Consider the following 16044-nt stretch of genomic DNA (forward strand, 5'->3'; position numbering starts at 1 on the left):
TACAGCTGCAATGAACATTGGGGTGCATATATCTTTTCCTTTTCAAATGATGGTTTTCTCTGGATATATGCCAAGGAATGTGATTACTGAATCATATGGTAACTCATTTTTTGTTTAAGGGACCTCCAAACTGTTCTCCACAGTGGCTGTGCCAATTTACAGCAACAGTGCAGGATGGTTCCTTTTTCTCCACGCCCTCTCCACCATTCATTATTCAATGGCCATTGATGATGGCCATTCTGACCAGGGGTGAGGTGATACCTCACTGTAGTTTTGATTTGCATTTCTCTAATAATTAGTAATGTTAAGCATCATTTCATGTGCCTATTCATGTATGTCTTCTATGAAGAAATGTCTATTTAGATCTACCCAATTTTTGACTGGGTTATCTGTTTAATGCATGAGGTTTATTCTTGTCCTTTCTCTTAAAGGACACCCACAAAATTTCACAAGTTTCAGGACCCAGGGCCAAAGCAGTGACTTGATAGGAGCCTCAGTCAGACCTACCTTCTGGTCTTGGAGAATCTCCTGGAGAAGCAGAAGGTGACTGCATCTTACCTTGGGGACACAGACACTAACGGGAGCCATTCTGAGTTACTTATGTCATATGGACACTGGCAGGAACCACTGTAGAATCTCTCCTCTAGCTTATGAGTGCTAGGACCCAACTGCGTCCTTGCCCAACAGCCTATAGGTGAGTGCTGAGACACCCCAAGATAAGCAGCCCATCTGGTGAGGACAGAGCCACATCCATCAGCAGACATGCTGCCTTAAGAGCCCACAGCTGCCTCTGAACATGGCCCTATCCACCAGAGGGTTCAGTGCTCCATTCTACTTACCAGCAGGCAAGCACCAGCCCCAGAAACCCATGGAGCCCAGCCCTGCCCTCAGAGAAGCCTGCTCTAGCCTCTGGATCAGCCTCACTCCAACAGGGGGCAGACACTAAATGCTAGAAAACCACAATCCTGCAACCTACAGACTCAGACTGCCCCCTAAGCTCCCATCCCTGCAGGCCAGGCCCTGCCCTGGGTCCAGTTCAGACATGGTCTGGCCCACTAGCAGGCCAAGTTTCAGAACACCCTAGACACCGTACCAAACTGTGTCAGGAACCTCTCCCCACCCCCACCAGTGGTGTTGGGAAAACTAGACAGCTACACATAAAAAAATGAAATCAGAACAGCTAGTTCCTCACACTACATATAAAAATAATCTCAAAATGGATTAAGGACCTAAATGTAGGACTGGAAACCATAAACTCCTAGAAGAAAATAGAGTGAAATACTTTGACATAAATCATATTTTTGGGGATCTATCTAAAGGAAACAAAAGCAAAAGTAAACTAACTGGATCTAATAAATATTAAAACCTTTTCCATAGCAGAAGAAACCATCAACAAAATGAAATGACAACCTATGGAATGAGACAGAATATTTGCTAATGTCATGATTGATAAGGGATTAATATCCAAAACCTATGAACAGCTCATACAACTCAACATCAAAAAAACAACCCAATTAAACCTGGGCAGAAGGCCTGAAGAGAAAGTTTTTCAAAGAAGACATACAGATGACCAACAGGCAGATGAAAAGATGATCAATACTATTAATCATCACAGAAATGCAAATTAAAACCAAAATGAGATGTCATCTCACACCTATGAGAATGGCTATCATTAGAAGAGACACAACAAATGTTGCTGTGGATGTGGTTATTGGTGGAAATGTAAATTAATGCAGCCTCTCTGGAGAACAGGATAGAGGTTTCTCAGTAAAAACAGAACTACGATATGACCCAGCAGTAAGACCACAGAACTGGTCTGTGGCCCAGAGGTTGAGAAGCCCTGTTACATAATATTTTGCATCAATTACACTTTAATAAAAAAAATTATTGGTGAATAAAGCACATTTTAATTCATTTACTTACCAATTATTTGAGAATCTAGTATGTGCTGGGCATTGTATTAAATACTATACATAATGTTATGGGACAATGAATATTAATATATATTGTTATCTAACCATTTACACACTTAAGATGCTACTAACTTTATTATGAAAAGTTAGAAGATAACATGGATTCAAAAGATGAAATAGTTCATGTTTTCTAAAAGCAACTAGTAAGATTCTATGACTTACCAGGGGGCAATTAGATAGTTGCTCAGCAAGCCTTTCATTAAATGCAAAAATCCACCTCAGTTATTGAAATGGTACATATTATATGGAACAGCATGCTCTATACAATGTATGCATATACATACTTGCCTGTAATCTCAAAACCAGGAATGCATACTGTTTACTGTCTAAATTACAGAGACCTTTGACCTGCTTTCCATCTCCCTATTAGTGAATATTAGAAGATATCTGTGAAATCATTTTAAATAGTGTCAAGAAAAGAGTTACATGGACCTCTATAAAGTACTGCAAAAAGGTACACAACTGGGAAGTTTGCACTTTAAAAACTGATATTTTGATTTGACTATAACTGGCCAACAGTTTACAGCATAAGAAAGTAGAGAGATACTCACCAATTCTAGCACACTTCCAAAATATACCCAATAACCTGCAGAAAATAAAAAAGCAGCTACCGATTACTGGGAAAGACAAATTATTCAGTATCATATAGGTAATTTATTACATATTAGCATTTTAACTGCTGATGCATTGCTTTAAACTGAAATTCATTTGATATTGAGCCACTACTTATATAGAAAAGTAGGACACAATAGCTTGCCAACCATCAATGTACAGAAGCTATTAGAAATTGGAACATACATGGTGTCACAGGTTGGGCCCAAAGTAAATTAATGTAAGAATGGCAAAAATTTGCACAAGAGCTTACTAGTAAAAGATTAATTCAGTCAACTTCAAGTGCTTTATCTTCAAAAGCAAAAAACACATAATGCTGATTTAAATAAACATTAATTTTGCAAAAACAGTACATGGACACAGTTGGTTTTGGATAAACTTTGACATTAACTGAAAAAACTTTTTACTGAATATAGTTCTATATTTAAATGATCTATAATCATGAATTCCAATGACAGTATTTACATGACCATAACATTAAATGAGGAGGAATACAAAAATACGAGCCTATATTTCAATGTAATATATTCAACATAACATATCTCAACACAAGAAAACCCTAGTTTAGGGATATTGTATATGAAACTATAATTTCATATAAAATTTAAAATATATATTTAAAATACATATATTCTGGAAATAATAAAAATTAGACTAATATTTCTATTTCAGTTCCATGAATAAAGACATAAATACATATTATATGGATATATCACTTATTTTGCAAGTACTAAAAAATGTACTAACAGTACTAAAAAAGTACTAACAGCTTAAAAAAAATGACATTCAATGAAAGATATTTGAAAAAAAATAGACAATTATTTTGATGTGACAAAAGAACAGAAATATAAATAGTATTGCACATGGTTACAAATCAAGATAAACTAACATTAAAATTACTGCAGTGAATTAGAATTGTTACAGGAAGAAAATCATGTTTATATTTGAGATAAATTATATTTTCTTTGCCCAAAGAGATGGCTGGCAATAAATCATTATACTGGAATGGTTAAGACTAAAAAAAATACTGAGTCAATTAAGTTCCAAACATGTTCCTCCTCTGAAGTATACAGTAATTTCCTGACATCAAAGCAAAAAGTCCCTTAGTTCAGATTAAATGAAATGGGCAAAAATATAAATATTGTGAAGGATAGGAATTCTGACAGGTGAAACAACTTCACTATAAGAATAAAAAGGACAAATGTATACTCTTGAAAGCAAAGGATCAGGGCTAAACTGTGCCTAAGTTCAATTCTACTGAATTGGCTGCATAACTGTGAGCAGGTTATTTTACCTCATTTTAATAGGGTTGCTATAAGGGTTAAATGAGTTATTACACAGAAAGTCTTTAGTGACTAACATGTGCTATGTTCAATATTACATAGGCTAAAGGTATGGACAATAACTCCAGGTATCACTAACATTGGCTTACACTTCATCAAAAAAATGGAAGACAACTTGTTAGTGATCTGCAATGCCCTGCAAACTTGATTCTAAAAATCTACTGATTATAAAATGAATTACTGACTCAAAGCTGCTCTGGTTGAGGTATTCAGAAGTAGGACACTTGAAGTTCCTCTATGGGAAGCCCTTCTGAAACCATATCATCACAGTCAAGGTCTTTGCAGGTCTTATAGTCTAGAAATTAGCATCAAAGCATCAGTAGGAAATTGGTATAACAGAGCATATTAAAAGCTACTTAAGTGAAAAAAATTCCTAATTTGGCAACATAAGAGATTAATTGGTACTGCTTTGGTCTTTTTCACATATTTCCCTACCTAGACATTTACACGATATCCCAAATGTTAAAAGGAACTTAAGCTGGTAAGCACCAATACAAATATGCTGCTTAGTTTTTAAAGACATAAACCAGTAAGCATATATGCTGATAAAATTATAAAGTCTATGAAAATAGGAAACTAGACAAAATAGCAACTCTTCGCTGCTGCTTTTAAGTTCTATACTATTTGAAGCAGCAAAAAATGAAGTTGCTATTTTCAACAGTGAAGTTATTAAGAACTCATTTTATCTAATTGGTCCATTTTATCTAATTGGCTCACTTAAGAGTGGAACACTCAGTATAATCAAAGGAAAGTTTACTATGACTTTCATAAATGTATATTTTTAACAGAAAAGAACAAGGACCAGTAAAAATGTCTTCCACAGAAATTATTTCATTTGTACAAGTCAAAATAAAAGGAGCTTAACATTTGTATAGAGACAATGTTTTTAGGGCTTCCATTGTGGCTCAGTGGTAAACAATCTGCCTGCCAATGCAGGAGACACAGGTTTGACCCCTGATCTGGGAAGATCCCACACGCTGAGGAGCAACTAAGCCCATGAGCCACAGGAATTGAGCCCACGTGCTGCAACTACTGAAGCTTGCCTTGCCTGAGAGCCCATGCTCCTCAGTAAGAGAAGCCACCGCAATGAGACGCCTGCACACCACAACTAGAGAGTAGCTCCCACTCGCTGCAAACAGAGAAAAGCCCATGTAGCAAGCAGCAAAGACCCAGCACAGCCAGAAGCAAACAAAACAAAAAGTTTTTCAAAAAAGCTTTCAAACAGCTAACCGTATCATATATACTTTAAAATGTAAAAATAGGCATGATATTCCTTTGGTTTTATGTAGGAGAAATATACTACTACTCAACCTCTACTGTAAGGTTGGCAGCCCTGAGAACTCCTTTTTTAATGTAGCATGTTGTGGATGTATTCCTGCTTCCAAAGGAATGAGAAGCAGACATTTCCACATGCAGCCTACTTTGTCGCAGCACCAGAAATGTACAAATACTCTGTTCTACCACTATGGGATTATTCATGAATGAAATAAATTCTTTATTAAACATTATGTATTAGAAATCTAAAATAACAATCGATGAGATTGTTTACTGGATTCTACCATAGGTATGACTCTTTGTGACCCCATGGACTGTAGCCTGCCAGGCTCCTCTGTTCATGGGATTTCCCAGGCAGAATATTGGAGTGGGTTGCCATTTCCTTTTCCAGGGGATCTTCCCAACCCAGCAATTGAATCTGTGCCTTCTGCATTGCCAGGTGGATTCTTCACTGCTGAGCCACCAGAGAAACCCACAGGGGATTGCAGAGAAAGGGAAGGAGGAAATAAAATTATTTAGCTGAGTAGAAAGGCTTCTCGTACAACTAAGCAACAAATAAAATTATATAATTTCAACAAAGGGACTGAAGACTCAGTGCAATAATAGTTCAGACAAAAGGTGGAATGATAAGAACATAATCTCTACAAAGGAAGTGAGATGTTGTCAGAAAAACCCATGGACAAATAACATCTGTTTTCACCTTCAGTAAGTTAAACAAAATGCCTTAGGACAATAGAGACAGATCATCAGTTTATTGGAACAAGATTACAGATTTTCATTATTCAAAACTGGGTAGCGGTTCTCTATGCCTTTATAGATGTTCAAACAAACCTACATAATAAAAAGAAATGGTAACAAAAGCCAAATGATTTAGATAATGGAATGTTTGAATAAATGTTAATTATGACCCCAAAGATATAATGCAGTTGAAGGAAAGATAATTATTTCCTCTCATAGTTGAATATCTACTACCTTGCTTCTTGTAGGAGATTTTCTTAGTGGAAAAACAGAGCCTGACTTTGCTCTGTTAGACAACTTTGCTCTGTTATTAGAACTTTTCCTTTCCATCAAAAACAAAAAAGGTGGAGATAATTAATTATTCCTATGTGAAGTGTTCTATTTCATCCTACTATTTCTTAAGATGATTAAGGACCTTACCATGAAAGGATTAAGACAATTATTCACAGAATTAATCTGTAAGGCAAAAAAAGTTTAGACAGTATTCACCATATGGTCTCTGGTTTTTTTTTTTTAATATAGTTGTCCTTCTGGTTGAACTCAACATGTATTTCTGTGTGAGGAACATGGCACTTAAAAAATTTAAGTCTATATTGTATTCCATTAAGCTCAATTTTGGCAGGAGTGTTAACATACAATTAAAAGGGATGTGACATGCCCAAAGCTTAACTTTTACTATTGCTTTAAGAAAGCTAAATCTCTCCAAAGATGTTTGCTTTATGATACAGCTGGGAAGCCTATATGATTAGAGTGGTCCTGGAGTGGAGGTGGGCTGTCTATATTAGTACTGTAGTGGACACAGTGCTTATAAACTGTTTAATGCTTTCAAGATAAGATAATGGATTTTACTATTAAAAATGAAGGCCAAACCCTGTCTCTGAAACTACTAAACTGTAGCTATATTTTCAGAAAGAAAAACTATCTCATCTTTTAAAATACACTTTTTTTTTTTCAGTCCAGCACACTTCAGGTAACTTCTGCTATTTATCTTTTTGGTAAGAATCTATGACTATAAAGATCTGGATTTCTTTAAAAACAAGAAAAAACAATGTAAAAAGTTATTTTTACATAATTTAGTTATACAAACTAAATTATATATAGAAATTAAATTACTTAATGACTTTCAATAGTTGGCATTTAATATCTCTAAGAACTAACTTGGGTGATTAAACATTATTAGTAACATACCCAGTTTTATTTCTGTCCAGGAGGCTGGGTGCCAAGGATCGGATATAAGCACAGGTACATATAAGCAGCAAGATTACAGTCAACAGACTCTGAAAATTGAAAATGGCAGACTAAAAAGAGAAAAAGAAAAATTAATGTCACAAGATAAACTGCATAGGTAACAAAAAGTCAGACAATTCCATATTAAGAATCACATTTTTTTTCTTCAAAAAGGCAAACAGAATGACATGTCTGAGAACACTTTTTAAAAGCAGAAAGTGAAGTTGCTCAGTCATGTCCAACTCTTTCCAACCCCTTGGACTGTAGCCTACGAGGCTCCTCTGTCTGTGGAATCTTCCAGGCAAGAATACTGGAGTGGGTTCCCATTTCCTTCTCCAGGGGATCTTCCCAACTCAGGGATCGAACCCAGGTCTCCTGCATTGCAGGCAGACGCTTTACCATCTGAGCCACCAGGGAAGCCTTAAAAGCAAAATCACAAGGTATTTTGAGACCATACCTTCTTCTCCATTCTTTGGGCTAAGGAATTCAGAAGATGCAACAAAAATTCTAAATTCAAGAACTTAAAAATACCACCAAAAATGTTACAAATCCAAACCAGCTCACCAAAGCCAAACCAATAATTAATACAGATGTCCTAGGATTCCAGACTACTAGGCAGAACATATGGTCTTCAAGCTCTGCAAGTAAGCTGGCTATGTAACCTCAGTTGAATACTGCCCTCTCTAAATCTCTGTTTCACATCAGCAAAACCAGGTGGAGAATGGGGAGACAGATTCAATGCTGGCTCAAGATTTTTTTTTTTTCTTATTAATACAGTATTTATTTGTCTTCCTTCTGTCAGGCCCTGAGCCAACCACCTTCTCCAGGTTGCCTGGGGAGGTACGGAAAAAGAAACATACAGGGCAGACGAGACACGGGAGAAGAACTATGGGAGGTGGAAACGGCTCCTTCACATGGCGAAGAGGATGAGAAAGGCCACCATCAGGCAAAAGAGCCCCATGGCCTCCGAGAGGGCAAAGCCCAGAATGGTGTAGGAGAAGAGCTGCTGCTTCAGAGAAGGGTTCCTGGCATAACCAATGATGAGACTCCCAAACATGGTCCCAATTCCAGCTCCAGAGCCAGCCACCCCTACTGTGGCAGCCCCAGCTCCAATGAACTTGGCTGCTGTGTCAATGTCCCTTGAAATGGCACTGGTTTGGAAACTGCGGCTAGGAGTCAGTGAGGTGGTCAGGGGACGGGGGACTACTGCCAAGCTGCTGTGGCTCTCATCTGTCAGTGTCTCCGGTCATCTTACCACCACTGCAGACAGTGATCGGCTCAACAGTGTAGAGGTTCTCCTGATCAAGGAGGGGGTGGAGACGAACTTGGCGCAAGTGTACATTTTCAGGGGATGAAGGGCTGTGGCAGGAGAGCTGCTCCCAGTGCAGAGAAGACAGAGAGCTGGCTTAAGATTTTTCAATTCTGAAATTCTCTTAGAATAAGAATGCTTTAAGTAGTCATGTTCCATGCATTGACTAACAGTTGTCAATTAGATTTTGGGGAAAAAAAGTACTTGCTCATTCACTGCTGATACTTTAAAAGTTATTAAGATAAAACATTTAACACAAGAATCTGTTCTTAAATAAAACTATTACACATTTATCATAATACTCATCCCTAAAGAGGGGACAAACGGAATCTCCAGAACCTAACTACCCGTCAGCCACACAGTGGGAGCCCAATAAGAGATGATGGAGTAAATAGAACAATTTTTAAAAAGTACAGGAATACTACTGTACATACAAAAGAACAACTTTTCTATTATATACAGGTAGCTAAAATATATCAATCTCACACAGTAGCTAACAATATATTTATAGTAGACTCAATAGTACTTCCTGAGGGGGGATCAAGATGGTGGAGTAGGATGTGAAACTCACCTCCACCAACAAAACGCATCAAAAATACATCTACATGTGGAATAATTCTCACAGAAAACCAACTGGAAATGGGCAGAAGATCTCCTATATAACCAAAGCTGCAAGAAAGATCTCCATGTAACCAGGTAGGATAGGGAAGAAAAAAGGCATCAAGATGGGACATCAAGATGCCTCTGGTAGGCATGTGTAAAGGAGAAAGGGTCTACACAGGTAGGCTTGGGAAGCATCCTTGCCTGCTGGAACAGACAGAGCGGTTTCAGGGGCTTAGACTTGATAGGAATGTACGCATGCTGGCTTGCTAACAATCAGGGTGGAGAGAGACTGCTGCTGACGGCTGCACCGCACCACACTTCCCAGTCAAAGTGTGAATCAGGTTGGGATACAAATATGTACAGCAGCTAAGCAGTGAATCTTCGCAGATACGCTCTGCAGGAGGACACCATCTATTAATGGCTGCAAGAAGCCAGCTCTTGGGGTCTGGTGTTCCAGGTCTAGCCACAGAGCCCACAGTCCCGAGGCAGGAGGAAGATGGGCACCCACCAGAGTAAAGCAGCTAGAGATTCATTCCCTATGGACTGAAATTCCAAGACGAAAATAGCAACACAAATAAGGGAGGAGGCTGGGCCCTGCCCAGACCACACATTTCTCATTCAGCTTCTCATTCATTTCTCATTTAGGGAGTCATGAGACCTCCTCGACCACATTCCTGCAGAAAGGCTCCCTGGAGGTCAAAGCAGGAGTGATGTCAAGGGATATTCTACCCATACGCCTTTTTGGTAGAAGTCATCTTGGCTAAGAGATGTGTGCTCACACATGGGAGAATCCTGAGATATACCAAATATGGACTGTGAACCAGGCAAATCAAAATGACTGGCCAAAAGAAACCTGGAAGAACTTACCCCATAAAAGTAATTCAAACTGCCATGAGGGTGTGACTCAGCAACTCTCTGAGTCTGCCCATGTGTCTATCCACACATACTGTATTCTTTTTTCCCCCCTTTTAACACATACTTTACTTGTTTCACTACTTTCCAACTGTGTGGGTATTCTTTTCTGCATAGTTGAAGGGCCAGGGCCTTGTCACTGACCACTGGTCTAATGGCTAGGATTGGTGTTCTCACTGCCACAACCTGGCCTCAGTCTCTGGGTGGGGACTCAAGCCCTGCTTTAAGCTGCTACAGGCTGAAGCACCCCTAAAGTGGAGGTGGGGGTAAAGGGGGAAGGAGTTGCGAGGTGGGTCCAGGTTTTGGCAGTGGTACTGGGTGGACTTTGAGATGCACAGAAAGGCATGTCTCCAGTAGAGAGCCCCTGTGGAGGAGTACTCAGTGCTCCAGGTCCACCCTCTTCCCACCTCTGCTTGGAGCTGGATCTGAGGTGGACAGGTCCTGAGAGAGGCCTGCCACAGAGGCAGTTAAGGTCCCAGGAAACAGCACAACCATCTTGATTCATGCAGCCAGTGCCCTGGCCCCCAGAACCAGTCCACTCTGCACCACAGCCTACAGCTTAGCACTATATCTGGGACAAACACAATGGAAAAACAGAAGCAATTTTGGGCTGCTTATGGGCAGAACTGTGGTTGTCAAAAATATTGTACTCACACAGACTATACAGGGATGCTCCCATATTAAAAACACACCTTCAAATCCATAGTAGAGAACTGTTTCTCTTAAATTCATAGAGACAGAATGAAGTTAAGAAAGATGAAAAAGCAGAGGAACTACTCAGATTTAAAAGAACAAGAGAAATTCCCCTGAAAGAAATGAAACAGCCCTCACCAGTCTTCCAGACCCTGGGTTCAAAAAGGAAGAAAAATGTTATAGGAACTAAAAAAGGTAACTGATAGAAATTCAGATCATTGTAACAAGGAACTAGCAACTATAAACACGAACCAATCAAAGGCAGACAATACAGTTGCTAAGATAAGAGCCAATACAGATGCAATCAACAGCAGACTAAATTAGAGAGAACAAATAAGTGATCTGGAGAACAGAATGATGGCAATCACTCAGTCAGAACAGCTAAAGAAAAAACTCTAAAAATATAAACAAGAGATCTCTGATGTATCATTTTGTTGTCATTTAGTCACTAAGTGATGTCCAACTCTTTTGATCCCCATGGACTGTAGCCCACTAGGCTCCTCTGTTCGTGGGATTCCCCATGTAACAATACCGGGCTGCCAATTCTTTCTCCAGTGAATGTTCCTGATCCAGGGATCAAACCTGCATCTCCTGCACCAGTAGGTGGATTCTTTACCACTGAGCCTTCAGAGAAGCCCATCTGGTGTATCATTAACTGTAACAAAATTCACAATTCAGGGGTCCAAGAAGAAGAGAAATAAAAGGGGACTGAAAATGTATCTGAGGAAATCAAGGCTAAAAACTTCCCAAACCAAAAGAAAGAAACAGATATTCAGGTACAGGAAGCACAGAGGGTCCCCTTAAAGATGAAAGCCAAGTAGACCCACACCAACACATATCATAGTTAAAATGGCAAAAATTTAAGACAAAGACAGAAGTCTAAAAGCAGCAAGAGAAAACCAAAGAGTCATATTCAAGAGAATCACCATAAAGCTATCAGATGAATTCTCTGCAGAAACTCTGTAGGCAGAAACTCAGGAGGGAATGGCATGATATACTCAAAAAGTTCTGAAAGAGAAAAACCTACAACATACTAAACCCTGCAAGATTATCATTTAGACTAGAAAGATAAAGAATTTCTCAGACAAGCAAAAATTAAAAGAATACAGCAATTCTAAACCTACCCTAGAAGAAATATTGAAAGGTTTTCTCTAAAGAGAAAAGAAGCAAGACTTAATAGGAAAAGGGGAAATTACAATAGGAAAGGCAAGCATATAAAATGATTAAGTAAGTAAAGTCACTCAGCTTTACTCTTTGTCCAACTATCTGTGGCCCCATGGACTGTAGCCTACCAGGCTCCTCTGTCCATGGGATTTTCCAGGCAAGAGTACTGGAGTGGGTTGCCACTTCCTTCTCCAGGGGATCTTCCCGACCTTGGGATCGAACCCGGGTCTCCCACATTGTAGGCAGACACTTTACCATCTGAGCCATCAGGGAAGTTTTATCATTTAAATAAGCCAGTATATTGATTGAAAAACAAGAAAAAGATGACAAAATGCAAGTAGACATAGTTATGTGTCAATATACTTAAGAACCTGGTTCAGTTCAGTCACTTAGTCGTGTCCGACTCTTTGCAACCCCATGAACCGCAGGATGCCAGGCCTCCCTGTCCATCACCAACTCCCAGAGTCCACCCAAACCCACATCCATAGAGTTGGTGATGCCATCCAACCATCTCATCCTCTGTCGGCCCCTTCTCCTCCTGCCCTCAATCCTTCCCAGCATCAGGGTCTTTTCAAATGAGTCAGCTCTTCGCATCAGGTGGCCAAAGTATTGGAGTTTCTGGTTCACCACAAATAAAAAATATACAACAGACTGACAAAAATCAAACAGAAGGGAACTCAAGCATAATATAAAAGAAAACCAACAAACCACAAAAGAAAAAAAACAAAAAGAAGAAATCAACAAAGAAGGACAAAAGTAACTGGAAAACAAGGTTGAAAATGGCAATAAGTACACAGTCATCAATAACTACTTTAAATGTCAATGGACTAAATGACCTGATCAAAAGACACAGGAAGGCAGATTAGACGAAAAATAAGACACTACAATATGCCACCTACAAAAGACTCACTTCAGGGTTAAGAACACACAGACTGAAAGTTAGCAGATGGAAAAAGATATTTCATGGAATTGGAAATGGTAAGAAATTGGTGGTAGCAATATTCATATTAGACAAAGGAGACTTAAAGTCCATAAAGAAAGGCAGGAAGCACCTTATATAATAAATGGTTAAAAATAGCCAGAGGGTCTTATACTAATTACATATATGCATCAATGGCCAGATCTTTTAGACAGAAAATCAGTAAAGAAACAGATATCCTAAATGATACATCAGACCAGTTGGACTTGATATCTACAAGACACTACATCTCCAAAAATCAGAATACATGTTTTTTCTCTTTTAAATAAGTACACATGGAACATTCTCTAGGACGGACCACATACAAGATCACAAAACAAGCCTTAACAAATTTAAGAGCACAGAAATTATCTTAAGCATCTTTTCTGACCACAATGGTATGAAAGTAGACATCAACCACAGGGGGTGAAAAAAACAGGAAAAGAACAAACATATGGAGACTAAACAGCATGCTATAAAAATATAAATGGGACAATAATGAAATAAAAGAAAAAAAAATACCGTGAAACAAATGACAACGAAAACGTGCATGCTCAGTCACTAAGCTGGGTCTGACTCTTTGCAACCCCATGGACTGTAGTCTGACAGGTACCTCTGTCCATGGGATTTTCCAGGCAAGAATACTAGAGTGGGTTGCCACTTTCTTCTCCAGAGGATCGTCCCAATTCACGATCAAACTAGTGTCTTCTGCCCTGGCATGTGATTCTTTACCACTGAGCCACCAGGGGAGCCCCGAAATGAAAACACACCCTTACAAAACCTACGGGATGCAGCAAAAACAGTTCTGGGAAGAAAGTGCACAGAAGCACAGGTCTTCCTCAAGAAACAGGAAAAATCTCTAACAAACATCCTAATTACTCCCTAAAACAATCAAAAACAGAACAAACAAACCCCTATGTTACCTAAAGGAAGGAAATAATAAAGATCAGAAGGCAATAAAATAGAGATTAAAAACAATACAATAGAAAAGATCAGTAAAATAAAGAGCAAGGACTTCGAAAAGTCAAACAGAATCTACAAAATCTAGCCAGGTTCATCAAGACAAGACAGAGGGCCTAAATAAACAAAATAAGAAATGAAAAAGAAGAAATAACAAATGATACCACAGAAATATAAGAAAATCATAAAAATATAAACAATCATATGCCCACAAATTGGACAACCCAGAAGAAATGGACTAGTTTATAGAAAACACAAAGCCTGCCAAAATTAAGTGAACATAACTTGAACAGATTGATCAAGTGAAAGAAAACCTGTAATAAAAATACTCTTTGCAAACAAAAGTCCAGGACTGGGCAGCTTCACTGCGGAATTCTACCAAACATACAAGGAAGCACTTAAATCTACATTTCTCAAATTAGTCCAAAAGTTGAAAAGGACAGAATGCTACCAAATTCATTCCACACCACCACTATCACCTTGATACCAAAGCCAAACAAAGACACTACCAAAAAAGAAAACAACAAGCCAATATCTTTGATGAATATAGATAAGAAAATACGCAAAATATTAGCAAATTGAATCAAATAATACATTAAAAGGATTGAACACCATGATTAAGTGGGATTTATCCCAAGGATACAAAGGTTTCTCAATATCCACAATCACTCAATGTGAGCAAACTGAAGAATAAAAATCACATGACCATCTCAATAAACACAGAAAATGAATTCAAACAAAATGCAACATCCTTCCATACTAAAAACTATAAAACTAGATATAGAGGAAACATCTCAACATAATAAAAGATATTTAGGACAAACTCACAGGCAACAATTCTCAAGGCTGAGAAGCTGAAAGCCTTCCTACTAAATTCAGGAACAAGGGAACAATGCTCACTCTTACCAATTCTTTTTTTTTTTAAATATAAATTTATTTTAATTGGAGGCTAATTACCTTACAATATTGTATTGGTTTTGCCATACATTGACATGATTCTGCCCTGGGTGTACATGTGTTCCTCATCCTAAACCCCCCTCCCACCTCCTTCCCCATCCCATCCCTCTGGATCATCTCTGTGCACCAGCTCGGAGCACCCTGTCTCACGCATTGAACCTGGACTGGTGATTCATTTCAAATATGATAATATACATGTTTCAATGCCATTCTCCCAAATCATCCCACCCTCACCCTCTCCCACAGAGTTTAAAAGATGGTTCTATACATCCGTGTCTCTTTTGCTGTCTCACATACAGGGTTATCGTTACCATCTTTCTAAATTCCATATATATGTGTTAGTATACTGTATTTGTGTTTTCCTTTCTGGCTTACTTCCCTCTTTACAATAGGTTCCACTATCATCCACCTCATTAGAACTGATTCAAATGCATTCTTTTTAATGGCTGAGTAACACTCCATTGTGTATATGTACCACAGCTTTCTTATCCATTCATCTGCTGACGGACATCTAGGTTGATTACATGTCCCGGCTAATATAAACAGTGCTGCAATGAACACTGGGGAATATGTGTCTCTTTCAATTCTGGTTTCCTCGGTGTGTATGCCCAGTAGTGGAATTGCTAGGTCATATGGCAGTTCTATTTCCAGTTTTTTAAGGAATCTCCACTTTGTTCTCCATAGCGGCTGTACTAGTTTCCATTCTGACCAACAGTGTAAGAGGGTTCCCTTTTCTCCACACGCTCTCCAGCATTTATTGCTTGTAGACTTTTGGATCGCAGCCATTCTGACTGGCGTGAAATGGTACCTCATTGTGGTTTTGATTTGCATTTCTCTGATAATGAGTGATGTTGAGCATCTTTTCATTTATTTATTAGCCATCTGTATGTCTTCTTTGGAGAAATGTCTGTTTAATTCTTTGGCCCCTTTTTGATTGGGTTGTTTATTTTTCTGGAATTGAGCTGTAGGAGTTGCTTGTATATTTTTGAGATTCGTCAGTTGCTTCGTTTGCTATTATTTTCTCCCATTCTGAAGGCTGTCTTTTCACCTTGCTTATAGTTTCCTCTGTTGTGCAAAAGTTCTTAAGTTTAATTAGGTCCCATTTGTTTATTTTTGCTTTTATTTCCAATATTCTGGGAGGTGGGTCATAGAGGATCCTGCTGTGATTTATGTCAGAGAGTGTTTTGCCTATGTTTTTCTCTAGGAGTTTTATAGTTTCTGGTCTTACGTTTAGATCTTTAATCCATTTTGAGTTTATTTTTGTGTATGGCGTTAGAAAGTGTTCTAGTTTCATTCTTTTACAAGAGGTTGGCCAGTTTT

At 38.5% G+C, this 16044-nt stretch overlaps 2 protein-coding genes and 1 non-coding gene across 3 annotated transcripts in view; all 3 read right to left on the minus strand.

Moving 5' to 3' along the window:
* The window catches only part of TMEM167A (transmembrane protein 167A), a 46201-nt gene that overhangs the window by 4427 nt on the left and 25730 nt on the right, over nt 1–16044 (minus strand). The window contains exons 2-3 of the mRNA XM_069592582.1: nt 7130–7239; nt 2525–2559 (exon numbers count right to left, since the gene is read on the minus strand). Coding sequence (XP_069448683.1) covers nt 2525–2559; nt 7130–7239 — 145 coding nt within the window. The remainder of the gene's footprint in view (nt 1–2524; nt 2560–7129; nt 7240–16044) is intronic.
* LOC138441930 (small nucleolar RNA U109) lies at nt 5210–5344 on the minus strand. Its single transcript, XR_011257497.1, has one exon. It is a non-coding gene; the product is annotated as a small nucleolar RNA U109 (small nucleolar RNA).
* Nucleotides 7921–8651, minus strand: LOC138441503 (ATP synthase F(0) complex subunit C2, mitochondrial-like). The gene is given in 1 exon segment (XM_069592581.1): nt 7921–8651. A coding segment is annotated over 1 exon segment (558 nt). The 5' UTR covers nt 8637–8651; the 3' UTR covers nt 7921–8078.

Source organism: Ovis canadensis, chromosome 5, assembly GCF_042477335.2.
Source record: "Ovis canadensis isolate MfBH-ARS-UI-01 breed Bighorn chromosome 5, ARS-UI_OviCan_v2, whole genome shotgun sequence".
NCBI lineage: Eukaryota > Metazoa > Chordata > Mammalia > Artiodactyla > Bovidae > Ovis > Ovis canadensis.